Here is a 16174-nt window from a genome sequence, read left to right as displayed (position 1 = left end):
TTCCGCTTTCCTTCCGCTTCTTGTAGAGGCGGAAGTGACGCACGGTGCTGCCAGGGCTTTCTGTGCGTATCGTTTCGTTTGCAGCCGACGCAAGAGCGCGAGAGAGACAACATCATCAGATACGAGCGAAATACTGGATTATTCGCCCGCTACAAAAACCCCATCGACCGTACGTACCCACAGTCACTGTCCGGTTGAGATGCATCGCTTTAGCTGCCCATCTGAGGGGGATTTTGTCTGGGGGGAAAACAGAGGGATGGATGGAGGAGTGGGACATGTAACGTTAGTAAATTGGGATAAAGTGGGATGCGAGATGCTGCTGTTGGCCTGTAACACCGAGCCGCTGCGCTGCATCCTGCGTGCACAATGTCACGTCTAGTATTATGATGTGTTTGAGCATCAAAGCACGATCGTCTTATGCAGTGGTGCAAAAAGCTCTTGTTATGTCGATGCATGTAAAATATTAATTGGCTGACCGGTTGAGTCGGTTTACAATCGGCACCTCAGGCTAATTGAAAGCCATACTTGTGTTTCAGAGGAGCCCGATGCATTGAGTGCAGTGCGTTTATGCGCATTTGCTTTGGATCTGATTGTTTTTCTCAATTGCATTGGATTATATTTTGATGCATAAACTGCATGTTTTAAATCTCATAAATCGGATGCACTCAGCCAGTACGAGCAGAAACACGTTCCATCTGACATCAGCATGCGCCCTGAAGGATTCTTATTGCTAAACTCGACATTTTTCTTGATAAATCATTGAGTAACGCAGGATTTGCCATTTTGCATGTTACTGAACTCATGAAATGCAGTTAACGGCTTTGTGTTCCCGCACATCGATTTTGATTGACAGGTGTTGTAGAGTGTGACTTGATGTCATAGAGGGACTCATAACAAAGTACCTGTTACACATGACTGATAAAACTGCATAGCATTTTTTCTCCCACTTTTCCTTAACCTGACAGATACTGATTATTTAAAATGTGCAATAGTAATTATTATATACTGCATAACCATTTATTTATCCTTAGGCTACTTTGATTTAAAAAAAAAAAACACACACATTATCAATCAAAAAGTCAATTATTTAAAAAAGTGACATTTTAAATAAAATTTACCAGGTGCACCGTTTTTCCTTGTTGAATGCACAGTAAATGTGAATCTTTAGCATATAGCAACTGTAAACTTTAAAAAAAGATTTGAATAAATAGAAATATAAAAATATCAGTCAAACCAATTATTGGTCTGTTTGCGCATTTAAAAATTTTTTTTATAAATTCCTTTACATTTTTATTGAAGTAGAAACTTGCTGTGTTTAAGAATCTATTATTGGTATATATATTTTTTAAATATGCATTTATTTCCATATTTTATAGCTAGTTTTTAGCAAGTAGAAACTTACTGTGTTTAAGGATCTATTATAAATTAATATATCTGTATTTTTTTTCCAAAGAAAAGTAATGCAAAATACAACTGTCTAGTAGGTCATTGTTTAGTTTGTAATGTCGTCTTCTGTCCTATTCTTCAAAGGTGCTGAAAGATAAACATCATGAACCCTGTTTATAGCCCCGCGTCATCAGGGGTTCCTTATGCCAACCATAAAGGAATAGGATACCCAGGTAACCAGAGATGAGCTCTGACTCACTTGCATGCAATTGATAGGAAGTGTCTGGAATTATCACACCATATGCAATTAAGTTCCATGCACAATGTCTTTGCTGTTATTGTTAATTGCTGTGATTATTTTTTCCTCCTGAACAGCGGGATTTCCTGTGGGTTATGCAGCGGCAGCTCCAGCATACTCCCCTGGCATGTACCCTGGCGCTAATCCAGCCTTTCCCACAGGTAAGGGAATCCCAAACTCTCTCTTTTTCCTGTGTTTTTCAGTTTCCAAGAAGCCAAAACAGAGATTTTGTTACATGGATCTTCTTCATTCAGCCAAAAAATATATCCTGAGGTTTTTAACATGTTTTAAGAAGCTAGACAGTGCAGTTCTTGGATTACAGCTCACATTGTTTTTCATTTTCAGTATTTTCCTTCAACATTTTTGTGCCTGAACTCATCAGTATGTCTTAAAGGCATAGTCCACCAAAAATGACAATTCTGTCATCATTTACTCACCCTCAAGTCATACCAAAACTGTATGACCTTTTTTTTTCCTTCTGCAGAACATAATAGACGATATTTTGAGGAATGTTGGTAACCAAACATTTTCATTGTTTTGTTAGTCCATACTCTTTAAGTTAATTTGATTGCCAACATTCTTCAAAATATCTTCTTTTATGTTCCACAGAAGAAAGTATGTCGTATAGGTTTTTGAACGACATGAAAGTGAGGAAATGATGATGGGATTTTCATTTTTGGGTGGACTATTCCTATAAAGCCAACTTGACATGACATTAACTATCCATTTTACCTTTGGAATCTTGCATATTTCCAGATAAAACTAGATGTCCATGAAAAATATAGGGTTGTACCTGATTTTATCCAGTCATTTTTTTTTCCACAAGGTCAATTTTGATGTGATGCTCACTTTTTAGGAGCATTGCTGTTGCTAGCAAATTAGATTATTGCTTAATTTTCTTCAAATTTAATGTCATCTCTACAGGTTATGCTCCCGGGACCCCTTTCAAAATGTCCTGCTCCCCAACAACAGGTGCTGTACCCCCCTATTCCTCATCACCTAATCCCTACCCTGCTGCAGTCTACCCCGTGAGAAGTCCCTACCCCCAACAGAACCCCTACGCACAGGTAAAGCAACATAAATCTGGAGGTTATGAAACGTAAATAATATCAAACCTGCATTTTGTTAAAATATTGAATGTTTTTTTCCCATAGCAGCAAGGCACTTACTACACACAGCCCCTTTACGCAGCGCCACCGCATGTCATTCATCATACAACGGTGGTCCAGCCCAATGGCATGCCAGCGGCCATGTATGCCCCTCCCATTCCCCCACCCCGCCCTAACGGAGTCGCCATGGGCATGGTAGGAGGCACCACCATGGCGATGTCAGCTGGTGAGTCTCATCCAAATAATCCACTGAAATTCATACAGTTCAAGAGGAAATTGTAAAAATGCATTTTTTTTCTCCTCAGGGACATTATTAACTACTCACTCTCCAACCCCAGTCGCGCCCCACCCTTCAATGCCCACGTACCGCCCACCTGCCACTCCCACCTACAGTTACGTGCCCCCGCAGTGGTGAACACGACACTGTAAGTGCAAATTCCACATTTGCCAGCTCTTAAGGTGCAGTCACATTTACTGTTGTAAATTCTGAATAAAATTCAATAATTTTCATAGGAATCTATGCAGTCTGGAATTTTGCATAAGGGTTATACATTTTCCCATGCAGATTTTGTGTTGGGTTCAGTTGGTCACATAAATTTGCCACATTGACTGACAGAAAGATCCTTGGTTTAAAAGTGTCTTCATGCATTGCTACATTATTGACTATAGAAAAATATTGCCTTCAAATTTTCACTGGCAAAATCCTGTCATATCAATAAGAATCAATGCGATTGAGAATATCGTCTGGGGATGGAGGAGCTCCCCATACAAATTTTGCATTGGATTGTTGGTCACGTGAATTTTCCACGTGATCTGACAGAAAGACATTTAGTTTGAATGTGACTTCATACGTCGTAACACTTTTGACAATACAAAAATTTTGCCAAATTTCAGCACATTTTCACAGGTGAAATCTATTCATTTCAGTTGGAGACTACACAGATTGTTTTTTTTGTTTGTTTTTTTTTTTTAGACCTTTTAAACTTTCAGTTGGTCACAATTGACAGTAGAAAAATTTTGTTCGTGAAATTTTGGCACATTTTCATGGGCGAAATCCAGTAATTTTAATAGGAATCTACGCAACTGATGAAAGATTTCTGATCAGGTTCTGTTGGTCAAGCAAATATGCTTTGCATTGATCATCAGAAAGATGCTTGGTTTGAAAGTGACTTTATGCATCATTACACTATGTGACCGCACCTTTACTGTATTTATACTCGCAAAATAATCTGATTTCGTTGGTCCCTGTGTGAAATAATTGTCTTTTTGTTGTCTTCAGGTCAAATGATGGTAGATATGCATTCTCACTGTCCAGTATTTTTACAATTGGAGCTGACACTACAAGTGTTATCAGCCGGTTGCTCTTCCTTCCAAACATAATGTGAATCCGACTCCAGTTGGCAGACAAAAGGAAAGAGTATCTTCCCAGTCCGGCTCCATTACTATTTCCCATCCTTCACTCATTCTGCAACATATCTCACGGCCGAAGACCAGACAAGCTCTTCATGCTGAATTGTGTTGTGTGGACTATCTTGCAGTTTTTAGCTAACTCTTTAATTGGTGAAACCCGGAAGGGAGTTGGAATTAGTTTTATTGGAATACCTATTGAATGCATGTATATATTTAAAAGAGGAAAAAAGAAACAAAAAAAAAAACAACAGCGCTAGCTCATTCTACCAGCTATGACAGATGCAAAACCATCAGCAATTATCTCAAGCAAAAATCCAAAGGGATGGGGAAAAACAACTGTATATTAAATGCAATGTCTTAATTGTTATTTCATACAAAATATTAATAACGTTAGCATTTAAAAAGCAACATTTTTGTTATTTTTCCTGGTTTTAATTTGGGTATTTGTAGCTCCAGGCATGGTTTGTCTTCTCTGGGTGACGGCGTGTTTGTTGCTGCCGTGCCCTGATGGGAAGACGGGCCCTTAGGGTTTGTGCCTCCGCTTCATATGCCTGTTTTTAGTTGATAAGTTTTATCACTCTACATGCTCTCGCTGCAGTTAATTGTTGCACTAATTGCCTGTGTGTGTGTACATAAATTGGTTGATTGAGCTGTATTGATGCTGAGAGCATGCTAACTCATTTGTGTACCTCTGGTTTGGTTTTCTTAACTTTTAAAAGTCTGACCGAAAGATTAACATTGGAATCGCAGCGAGCTGTGACATTTTTAATGGTAAATTGTTGATGTGGTAAAGATAAAGAAAAAAGAAAACTCAATTGAGTTGATTTGATAACACTACTGGTTACATTTGAGGAGGTGAATTTGAGTTGTTTAGTTATTATTGACCCAAACATCGCTTGTTACCTCAAAATTACACCGTAACTGATTGAATTTTATTGTCTTTTTACTTTATACATTGCCTATGTCACTTCGGTTAAAGAATGTTTTGTAATGTTTAATGTGTTTTTGTTTTGTATTTTCAAGAAAGACCAAAAAATAAATACAATAATAAATAGAGTTTTCTAGTTTTATTTTTGATATACACCGATTAAGGACACTGTCTTAACTTTAGGTTCCAACAGTCATGGAAAACCTAAAATTTCAAATGGCTTTTTTCAATGTTTACAAACAAATCAGTCTGAAATTAAGAATTTTAATAATAATATCCCTGCTAAAAAAACAATAGAAGCCCAATGGAAACCATCACAGAAATTCCAATGGTTTCCATTAAAATACCATTATAAACCATTAGCTTTTTCCAGTAAAACCGTAACAAAATTCCTTTTTGTAGTGTTTTTTTTGGGCATTTTTCCAATAGGATTTAACATCCCACCAATAGAATCCATCACATACCAGTAGACACCATTATAATTTCCATTAAAACCAATACAATTCCCATTATAACCATTAAAACCATTACATTTTCTATTGTGTTTTGGGCAGGGTTCTATTGTTTTTTTTTCAGCAGGGATAGTAATTATAAATGGAGAGGTCATGGAACTTGAGATGTAAGTGCAAGAAATGACAAAAACCCATGCCACAATGTCTTTGTTTTTACTGATTTAAAAGTTGTATAGGCTTAAATATATGTAATTACTTCTTATTGATTACCTTTCTGATTTAATTTTCATAATAACAGTGACAGCAACATAAGTTCTATTCCACCTTCAATCAGTGGATGTCGCCAAATGCCGAATAATTTCTTTGACGTTCTAACCATAGATGTTGTTTATGAAGACAACATATAATAAGAGTTAAACTAGTTTAAATTCCTAAAATCGTAATATGCCACTACAGGTGATATAGTTTTCATACTGCGCGCGAGTCAGTTTGCTTTGAAACATATTTAAGCGCTCGCTCGCGCTCATTAGTAAATTGACCGTTACAAATCTAACCGCTCGCCTCATCGTGTAGCCTTCTCGACGACTGTACTCGGTCAAATTACATTTTAAACACCTCTCTCTTAAAAAAATAAGGTAAGAAATTGGTTAAAACGACAATATTAGTGTCCACATTCAGCGAATACGTTAACTTTGCTGTCCCTTGAGTTCTTTTAAAGCATTTAGATCACATTTCGTATTTGTTGTTGTGAGAGAGCTAGTAATATTATTGAAAAACAATATTCCAACACACAATTTGCTTTGAAACCTAGCCACTTTAAACATTAAATATATACTCCTCACACCTTAAAATATACGAATTATTTAGATTATTTCAACATTTATCTATGTGTATCTTAACTGATGGACAGCTTAGCTAAATCACAATAAGACACAATATACATATATTATTATTATTATTAAAAAGAGTGTATAGCAGGGATTTTATTTTTATTTTTATCTTTTAGTTTAAAGCAGTATGGATGCAGGTGATGCGAGTCAACCAATCACTCAGTCTGCAGAATATGAACAGGTAAAACTTACTAGCTAACTTACTGGCTTACATGTCACTGTCTTTACTGCTAATGGGTCAGAAACACACTACCTCTGGTCACAGGGGTTCCTATTAAAATTCAATTGATTATTTATAGTAATGCAGTCTCCTCTGAACAGCTTCAGTGATTTGTACAATTATGTGGTGACTAAGACGGTGTGGCTTCAGACATGTGTGATCTGGGCGCACATGTAGGTGGCAGGTGGAAAAAAGCGTAGGAATGACCTTGTGTGCTTCGGAAAACCATGTGTGTGTGTGTGAGACCTAAACCTCTGATTACTGTAGGAATTCATCACAAGATCATCATAAGGTCTTTCTTATATATGTAGGCTAATCCTATATATCAGGGCCCATATTCACAAAACATCTTATGCTGGGTACACACTAAAAGATTTTTAAAATCTTATAAGATCTTCAAAATGTGAGAGACCACAAACATGAGGACAAAAAAATCCTAGATTTAATCGTTTTGCTCCTATAGTGTGTGGTGTGCTGCGATGTGACAAAGACAGCACACCACACACCAACAGATTTTCAACCAGAGTCCCGACTGTGAATTTGGGAAATTTCTCAAAATCTCTGGAGACTTGAGAATAAACTAATTTTTTTATTATTGCAGTTTTAGAACAAAGAACATACAAGGGCAAAAACATATAAATTACATCAAAAACAATAATAAACAAAAAACAATAATAAATAAATAAAATAAAAAAGGAAAAGCAATAAGAAAACTACATTTCCTTAAACAAGTATAAATAATTACAAATTATTCAAAGAATAGATTTAAGGCTTTAAAGTCCCAGTCTTTGGTAATGGCAGGAAGAAATTGCGATGATAGTGTCCAAATCCTTTTGTGCTGCGAAATGACGCCGTTTGTTATGCTTCCGTCTTCTGTCAGCTCACTTTCTGATTGGATATTGTTTCGTTTCACGTGATAATCTGCAGATCATACGCGCATTTGTCCTCAGGGTTCTCCCCACACATCAGGATTTCTGATCGTAAATATTCAACATGCTGAATATTTACGATTAGTGATCGGGGCGCCTCCGATGTTCTTCTGAGCAGATTCAGTCACTCTTAACACACCTCACACCACAGGAAAATCTGATAAAATAATCTTTAGATCCACCAAGATAATCGGGACATTACCTAGGATTGTCGGAAGGGGAGAAATCGGCCCAAAATCAGCCCGATTATCTTGTGGTGTGTACCCAGCATTAAGGCAAAAAGTAGCTCATAACTCGCCGATTTAGGAGAAAATCTTTAGGACTCCTAAATTTTTGCTCTAAGAGTATTTCACAAAGCGTTTTAGCGCTAAAACTAGTTCCTAAATCTGTGAAAGGTTAGGAATAGTGAAGAGGACTCCTTCCTGTAAACATTTTAGAAACATTTGATGATTATGACCTTTTAAAAAAGGATCACCTTTGGTTTTGGAGGTTACCCCAATTCCAAATTTTCCTTTGATTATATCCTTGTTTTTATTAACCAGTTGGGCAAGAAGTAACAGCTGTTCTTGCATCCAGTTTTTTTTTTTACATTTGCATGTATTACTATCAGCCATGATTATTCTACTCTCTTGACTAAAAGGTTGTTTATATGCATATCTGCTAATTGTTTTTGAGAAGCATACATGCGAGAGGCTGACAATATTTTAACATCTTTATTTGAATGTGGCAATTAACATTTTTTATTTTTAAACCTTTATTTGAATATTGCAATATTTGCTCTACAATATTTCCATGAATAAATCTCTGACAGAGACTATCAGCCAATCACTGTGTGCATAGTTTGTAAGCATGCTGACATCATCCATAGCAACGAGGTCAACCCCGCCCATACTCTTAGCTTAATTAAGACCTCTCTCTATTCCTTAGTAAAAGTTTGTCTGAGCAGCTTTGTGAATAGGTTTTAAGAGAAAACTCTTTGCTAAAATCTTTTACTGCTATTTAGGAGAACTCTTAGTGGCAAGATAAAAAGTTTTGTGAATACGGGCCCTGGTGGGTTTAGAAATCAGGGATTCAGAAAAGGGCTACATTGAAGGAAATGTACTCGCCCCCTGGCCATCCAAGGTGTAGATAAGTTTATTCATCAGAACTGGAGAAATTTAGCATGACATCACTTGCTCAGCAATGTATCCTCTGCAGTGAATGGGTGCCGTCAGAATGAGAGCCCAAACAACTGATAAAAACATCACAATAATCTACAACACAACTCAAGTCAGTGGATTTGTTTCTTACAAACACACAGCTTTACACTTCAAAAGATGTCAATTGATGGACTGGAGTTGTGTGGATTTCTTGTGGATTATTGTGATGTATTTATCAGCTGTTTGGACTCTCATTTTGACGGCACCCATTCACTGCAGAGGATACATTGCTGAGCAAGTAATGTCATCTTGGATATCCTGAGGGTAAATTAATTTCCGGCAAAACTTCTTTTTTGGTGAGCTATTCTCGTAATAAGCAATAATCTTTTGATTTTTCCTCAGGCACCATTAGTTATTTGCAAAGAGAACACAAAAGGGGATCTACCTGACTCTTCAACCAGTGCACATCTTGGTGACTCTCCAAACGATGAAGATGCAAAACAGAAGTTGGATGTTGAGATATCCGCAAGAAATATTTTCAACAATAGCAATGCAGGCCCTTTCAGTGAGATGTTTCAAATACATATTTCACATGTACTGTGGCCTCAAAAACTATTTAGATGCTTGTGCATGCTCAAGTCATTCTTAAAAATGTATAAATGCCTTTGCATTCTATAATAATAATATATCAAACCAAATGGCATCCCCACATAAATGATACTAAACTTTACTTTTCTGAGCCATTTTTTACTTTTTAATCAGCTGGTTATCTATGAATTTTTTTAAGCAATTTTGCCTTGAGTTTCACTGGCGTTTGACAATAAGGTGTTCAAATACTTTTTGTGTAATTTTGAACAATATATATTGTTTTGTCATTTAAAAATTAGCAAAACACTTTTTTTTAAATAATATTTGAGGCCACTGTAGGTGAAACCAAACTTTATAAACATTATTGTCTCTGACAAATCAAAAGTATGAAGTGCACAGGCTTGTCCTCATATGACTTTTGTTTTATTACTTTAAAGTCTCTGTCAACCAGAGTGGCGGTGTCCAGTTTATCCCCTGCCAGCAGAGATATGATACCTTCACTTCCTGGCCTGGGTCTCCCATAATGCAGTATGCTGTCCACTCCAGCAATGGCACTTACATTGTATCTGAAGATAAGGGCCAAGGTAATGACATCACCATTTGAGTCGTTCATTTAGATTATACTCTCATTTGAAATACCGGTAATACTTCAGTGGTCGAGAGAGCTCAAAGCGCTGCAAATAGAAAAAACACCTGCAAATTAAGAAAACAACTTCATCAATTTGACAACACACGCGCTGCAAATGCTCACAACACAGTCAAAGTTAAAAATTCTTAATTTGGTTGTGCAGTGAGCATTTGTAGCGCGTTTCTTTATTTGGTTGCATTGTGAGCATTTGCAGCACCTGCTGTCAAACTGATGAAGATGTTTTCTTGATTTGCTGGTGCTTTTTCTATTTGCATGTGTTTTCTGAAGCTGCAGCACGTTGAGCTCTCTCGGCCACCGTATAATACCATATAAAAGTAAAAACTAGAGATGCACCGATGTATCGGCCAACAATCGGTATCGGCCCAATAAAAGCAATTTATTTCACTATCGGCCATCAGCTGATGATCAGGGCCGATTATATTCTGTCAATCAAAAGGCGGCGTTAAAAAAAAAAAAAGGTATTTATGAAGAAAAAAGGAAAGTTTATGTTTAAGTTTATGGTAACAAAAGTGGTTAACATTCAACCTGTTCTTTTTCATCAGTATTATTTGTGATTTGAATTTTGTGAACGGAAGTTCATCTTTTGCTGTGCTGTAAGCCGGGTTTCGAATTCGAATGTCACTTTTTACAAGAAAAGATAATTGTATGTTTTGCATCTATTCACTGTTTAAAACTAAAACAAATGATTGAAAGATGGATTCATTGTTATTCTTAATTGAAAAGCACAACAACAATAAAACAGTAGGCTACAAACTAACTTATATAATGTAATTAACATAAACGAATAAGACAAGGCATGGCATAGGCTACACCAGAACGTTTAGCAAACACTGAGTAATCAAATAAATAAAGAACATTTAAAGAAAGCCTCCATAGCATAACGTGAGATAAACAGCAAAGACAAAACCAACATGTTCACCTTCTCTGGTTTAAGAAGCAGTCTTTTATTTTACTTTGCTTGAAAACCAAATCCTCCATCCGTCCGCCATCGTTTCCTCAGTATTCGCGTCATTTTTGCCGCTCGCGTTGACGCGGCGAGTATAAACCAGGTTCTGCTCCCAAAGAGCTAGCATTGAGCTCTCTCACTCTCTTCACGTGATCAGAAATCTTATTCCTGCTGCACTGTGCAGCGGCTCTGCAGCGCACGCTTTATGCATGGAGCAGAGCAGACGTTTTGGAGCAGCGCAGACCATGCACTGGCACAAATGCGACCGCGTCAAATTTTAATTCGCACATAACTATCGGTATCGGCATTGGTGTCGGCCGATATCATTCTGAATAATCAGTGTCACGTGATCCTTCAGAAATCATTCTAACATAATGATTTGCTGCTCAAGAAACATTTCTTCTTATTATTAAAGTTTGAAACAATTGTGCCACTTAATATTTTTGTGAAAACTGTGATACATTTTAATTTTTTCAGGATTCTTTGATGAAAATATTAATTGGTATTTAAAAACAACAAAAAAAAACATTTTGAATGGTATAGTGTAATTTCTTTCTTTTTATTTTAGAGTTAAAAGTGATTCATATACTGTATGTTCCTGTCAGTTTTCATGCAATTCACAGCCTACCAGGAAGCCTGTTTTTAAATTTAAAGACTCCAAAAACAATATCACACGACATTATACATAATGCATCTTCTTTTTTGCTGAAATCATAATTGAAAAGAAAATCTAAGGACAGTCCTACACACAGGCAGCTTTTAAGCATAAAAACTGCCTTCTGTAGCTTGCTTCGGCCCGGCTCTCTGTCTGATGTGTGAATGACGGCAGAGGGGGGTGGGGAGGGGGAGGGTTGGCTCCGCTAGCCACTGCGTTACTGACATCAGGAGGCTAATGATGTCATAGTGATGTCAGTGGCCCTGACAGTGACTGCACACTTAGCTTGTGGTTTGGGCAGCATTGCATTCTGACAGCAGAGAGAGAAAGACAAGCTTTCAGCTCACTATACATGGCTGTGACTGGAGATGAGACAGAATCAGGTACGTCTGCTGTTTTCTGTCATTCTTATGTGGTGAACTTGCTTTAAAATCTCAGTTTAGTTTGGCTGTTTGGGTCATTTTAAATTTCAACTGACTGTGTTCAGAGAACATAAACGGACAAACAGCATTTCTAATGCTCAAACAAAACTTTGAAGTTTTGGTAGAGACACACAGAGATTGTACTGAGAAAACGATATACGATTTGTATCGAATCTGTTCTCCCCTTATATTCTTGCGATGAATCATCTCTGCAGCATGCAACAGGCTGAAAGAATGAAATGTTCACATTTTTTGCTTCCTGTTGAGTTCCTTTGTAGCTCTCACTCATTTCTTTCAGCACCTTTGTCGCTCTCTCTCTCTCTGAAGCGCGTGAATGCGCTGCCCACTCACAGTGCGGCTGACGTCATGTTGTTTCCTGGAATTGGACACCAGCAGGGAAATGTAAATGCTGAACGGCAAATAAGATGTACATTGACGTCAGTTCAGAGTCATGCTGTGATTACAGGCAGCTCCTTTTGCGAGAGCAAGACTACCAGATTAATCATGTTTTATAATACGCTGCAGTCTCCACGGAGACAAAAAGAAAGAGAATCAGACACATTTAAAAAAAAATGTTGCTGTGCATTTTTTTTTTCATTGTTTATGGAGCTTTGTAAAATGATTTAACTTGTTTCAATGAAGAGAGATCAAAAAGTAAGAACTTTAGTAACACAGTTTTGTAACTGTGACCACATAGTTTGTTGCTACTGGGGGAAATTGAATCACTTTGTTTTCATAAGAGCGTTTCACCCTGCACAAATACTGTGCTCTTATTGGTGTGCAATCCAGTTTACAGCCACACTACGAGTAGATCTGTGTATAATCTACCACTGTGACATACTCAGAGGTCACACAATGTGTTTGCTTATCTCCAGTTGGTATTAATGCACTGCCTTTGATTCAGTTGATCTTTAGGCCTGTTTAGTAACATGGTGATATTCATGGACTCATGACATCAGACTTCAGAATGAACTCTGTGTCAGTATAATTTTTGCAATCTGTTTAATTTTATTTCTATTTCTATTATTTTTATTCATATGCATTTGGATACATTCTTATTTGAAATTTGAGACAAATATCAATGTCATTTTAGATTAACCTCTCTGATTATATGTTTTCTGACTCTTCAACCACAATGACGTCTAAATGTCACCACTACTTTGCTAGTGAAGTGTGTACTTGTGTTATGTGGTGGATTTGAACAAACTAGCCAACTCATTTCAGAGTATAATTTTCCAAAAATTTAGTTTATCAGCAATGTTAGTACATTTCATAAAGCAGTAAACATAAAATTACTTTTATATTATGTTCATACTGGGGCTCAGTCCAAAACACCTGGGCCTGGAAATTAATCTAAAAATTCCAGGCTGGTCCTTCAATATAGAAAAATAAAATATTATAAGATAAATACTTGTTTCAGTAATACGGTAGTTAGATGTCAAAGGCATTAAGTCATACATCTCTGCCTCATGACATGTTTATTGGGAACTGCCAGGGTTTTCACTCATTCTCGAAAATCTGGAATTTTGTAGTGCATGTTATGGGAAATAAGAGAAATGCTTTCAGTAAATGTCCTGAAAAATAATTAGTTGTTCTTGTTGTAGTATAATGTTAACTCTACTCTTTCTTTCTTTATTTCTTTACTTACTTACTCAATCTATTGGCACCAAAATCTTTTAGACACTGCCTTTTGTGAAATGTATTGTTTGAAAAATGTTGTTCTATCATAGCATGGCTATAACACCCAAAACAGTCATAACAATAACCACAATATCACACTTCCTTTCACTGATTAAATATTGCAGGTGTGGGGCTTGCAAAAATGATGATATGGAATCATTGTGCGAGAGTTTTGTGCTAGTTGGTTAAACAGTTACAATTTATTGAAAATTATAAATATTATTAAAATATTTTTGTGAAAAGGCCAATGAAAATATCCTAAACATTAACAAATCTGAACTACTGGCCTGACTGGGCCAGCAGAAAAATCCTTGTTACCTGAGATGGAAACACAAAATATGCAGTAAATGTTCTGTAAAATAATGCCTTTGAAAAGTCTGGGAACTGTTCCTCTGATAACCAATGTGTTGGTGTGTTTTTGCAGCCACCGCTGGAGGTATGTCTGCGTATCAGATTTCCTCTCCTGCATCTGGCCTTTCCCAGGCAATGGACGGCTCACCTGGCTCTCTGCCAAGCCCTCAGCATCTGACTGTGGAAGCATCACGTAAGAGGGAACTCCGACTGATGAAAAACAGGTAATGCCCAGCCGCCCTTCCCCATTCCAGAATTACCACTGCATTCTGTAGCCTAAGAGCATGAAATCATTATAGCAGCTCATTGCAGTCCATCTTGGTGTGTTGCTTGGTCTTTCCCTCAGTTCTTTCTGCACCTGAGGCCTTACATGTTCTTCAGTTGCATCCGTTCGTCTGCTTTCAACTTCTGATGAGGTCAAAAGCTTGTATTCTTTGCTTGTAGCCTATCACTGCATCATGCTTGAGTATGAAAATGGTGTCTCAGTGTGTGGAGCATGTGCTGAAAGCTTTCTTTGTTTCATGAAGATGCTTAGAATGGAAAAACCAAGCTTGTGGAATCCTTTGCGTTATACATGCAACTAAAAAAACCACTCATTCACAACTCAAGTTTTCCTGGTTTGGACTTGCTTTTACAAGCTTGCCACGACGATGCTCTGCAGTTCTGACTTGCATGAAGTGGAACCTGTAAACACAATGTAAGATTTACAGTATTCACGCTCACAGAGCTTCTCTGTTGTTGCTTCCAGGGAAGCTGCCCGGGAATGTCGGCGGAAGAAGAAAGAATATGTCAAATGTCTCGAGAACCGAGTCGCTGTGCTTGAAAAACAAAACAAGACGCTTATTGAAGAACTCAAGGCCCTTAAAGACCTATACTGTCACAAAACCGAATAACAACAGTCCATTGCAAACCAAAACCCGAAAGACTACCGTTTACAGAGCAAACGCGCTTTTCACATAATGTCTAGCCACCGCTCATAATAATAATCGGATAAGGTGACAGCTGCATGGTTGTGTCGTCCCGTGTGTGGTGACGTGTGCATGTGTGAACGCTGGAGGCCTGAGTGCTCCAGAGCCAGTCAGTGTGGTGTGTTGCCCGTGTTGCTTGTGCTTTTGCAGGACGGCAGCCAAAGAGTACAGACGCAGGAAGAAGGACTATGTGCGGAGCTTAGAGATGCGCATCGCCGTCATTGAAAACCAGAAGCAGAAAATGACAGAAGAGCTGGACAGTCTAAGGCAAATGTGCGCTGGAAAGTCCAGTTCAATTTAGTGGCACACTAAACTGCTGCAATCTGTTTTGATTCTGTTTTACTGTAAAATATTGTTGTCATATGTGTGTTTTATATCTTCTGTGAAAATTGAACAGTAGACCAGCACTGCCTATTCACATTAGGCTTTTTTGAAGATTTTATATTGACAATTGGACTATATATTTCAAATATTTACTGTATCTACTTTAAGAGAAATATTTAATTTAATATCAAAGGACCGCTTATATGAGTCATTCACAAACACACCAGCTCCAAAACTGATATGAATACAGCTACTGTATATACTTACTGTAATAAATATAGGATAAACAGATATGTGTTGTATAGATGAAGTGTTTTTGTGTTTATGGCATATTAATCCAAAGTTAAGTTCAAAAATGTAACTAAATACACCAAATATTATAACAAAAATGAAATATTGTTTGTAACAAATATATATTCTTGAATCCTTCCGGGTGGTTTTTCAAGTGGCACAGTCCTTCAGAGTTTCCACTGAGACTATTAGCACAGTTTTATGTTTATCTTTAGCTTTTGTTTAAATAAATGTATCTAGCTTTCCATTTAATGGCGTTTTGTTGTTGCTTTTTATGTTGAGAGATCTGTGTTTGGAAATGTTTCACAGTGCAGTTATTAATAACTGTAACTTTTGTGTGTGTGTGTGTGTAATATAATTACTTTTAAATGTTCTCTGTGTATTTCATGCTCACTTTTAAGACATTTGGAATATTAGAATAATAACGTCTTAGCATTTTAGCACATTAAATAGTGTATTTTGATTTCTTACGATTACTCAGGAAGCACAAAGCAAGTCCGGTTATTAAAAAATAAAACATTTAAAAATAGTTTAGATTA

The 16174-nt window shown here is 37.1% G+C and overlaps 2 protein-coding genes across 4 annotated transcripts; both read left to right on the top strand.

Moving 5' to 3' along the window:
* On the top strand, window positions 1-5259 carry fam168b (family with sequence similarity 168 member B). 2 transcript variants are annotated; one of them, XM_058766133.1, is made up of 7 exons: window positions 1-169; window positions 1531-1619; window positions 1762-1845; window positions 2609-2751; window positions 2842-3019; window positions 3099-3218; window positions 4073-5259. In XM_058766133.1, exons 2-6 carry the CDS (start codon window positions 1550-1552, stop codon window positions 3206-3208), a joined length of 585 nt encoding a protein of 194 aa, XP_058622116.1. In that variant the 5' UTR covers window positions 1-169; window positions 1531-1549; the 3' UTR covers window positions 3209-3218; window positions 4073-5259. The 2 variants fall into 2 exon arrangements, with proteins under 2 accessions (XP_058622116.1, XP_058622115.1); XM_058766132.1 differs by having other exon boundaries at window positions 8-169; window positions 2839-3019.
* Window positions 5260-5938: 679 nt separating this feature from the next.
* cremb (cAMP responsive element modulator b) lies at window positions 5939-16008 on the top strand. Of its 2 annotated transcripts, none has more exons than XM_058765047.1 (6): window positions 5939-6218; window positions 6590-6654; window positions 9164-9326; window positions 9787-9933; window positions 14126-14276; window positions 15171-16008. In XM_058765047.1, exons 2-6 carry the CDS (start codon window positions 6601-6603, stop codon window positions 15319-15321), a joined length of 666 nt encoding a protein of 221 aa, XP_058621030.1. In that variant the 5' UTR covers window positions 5939-6218; window positions 6590-6600; the 3' UTR covers window positions 15322-16008. The 2 variants fall into 2 exon arrangements, with proteins under 2 accessions (XP_058621030.1, XP_058621031.1); XM_058765048.1 differs by having other exon boundaries at window positions 14801-15313.
* The last annotated feature ends 166 nt before the right edge of the window (window positions 16009-16174 follow it).

The sequence above is a fragment of the Onychostoma macrolepis genome, chromosome 24 (genome assembly GCF_012432095.1).
Source record: "Onychostoma macrolepis isolate SWU-2019 chromosome 24, ASM1243209v1, whole genome shotgun sequence".
NCBI classification, from domain to species: domain Eukaryota; kingdom Metazoa; phylum Chordata; class Actinopteri; order Cypriniformes; family Cyprinidae; genus Onychostoma; species Onychostoma macrolepis.
This window is presented reverse-complemented; position numbering and strand designations above follow the sequence as displayed.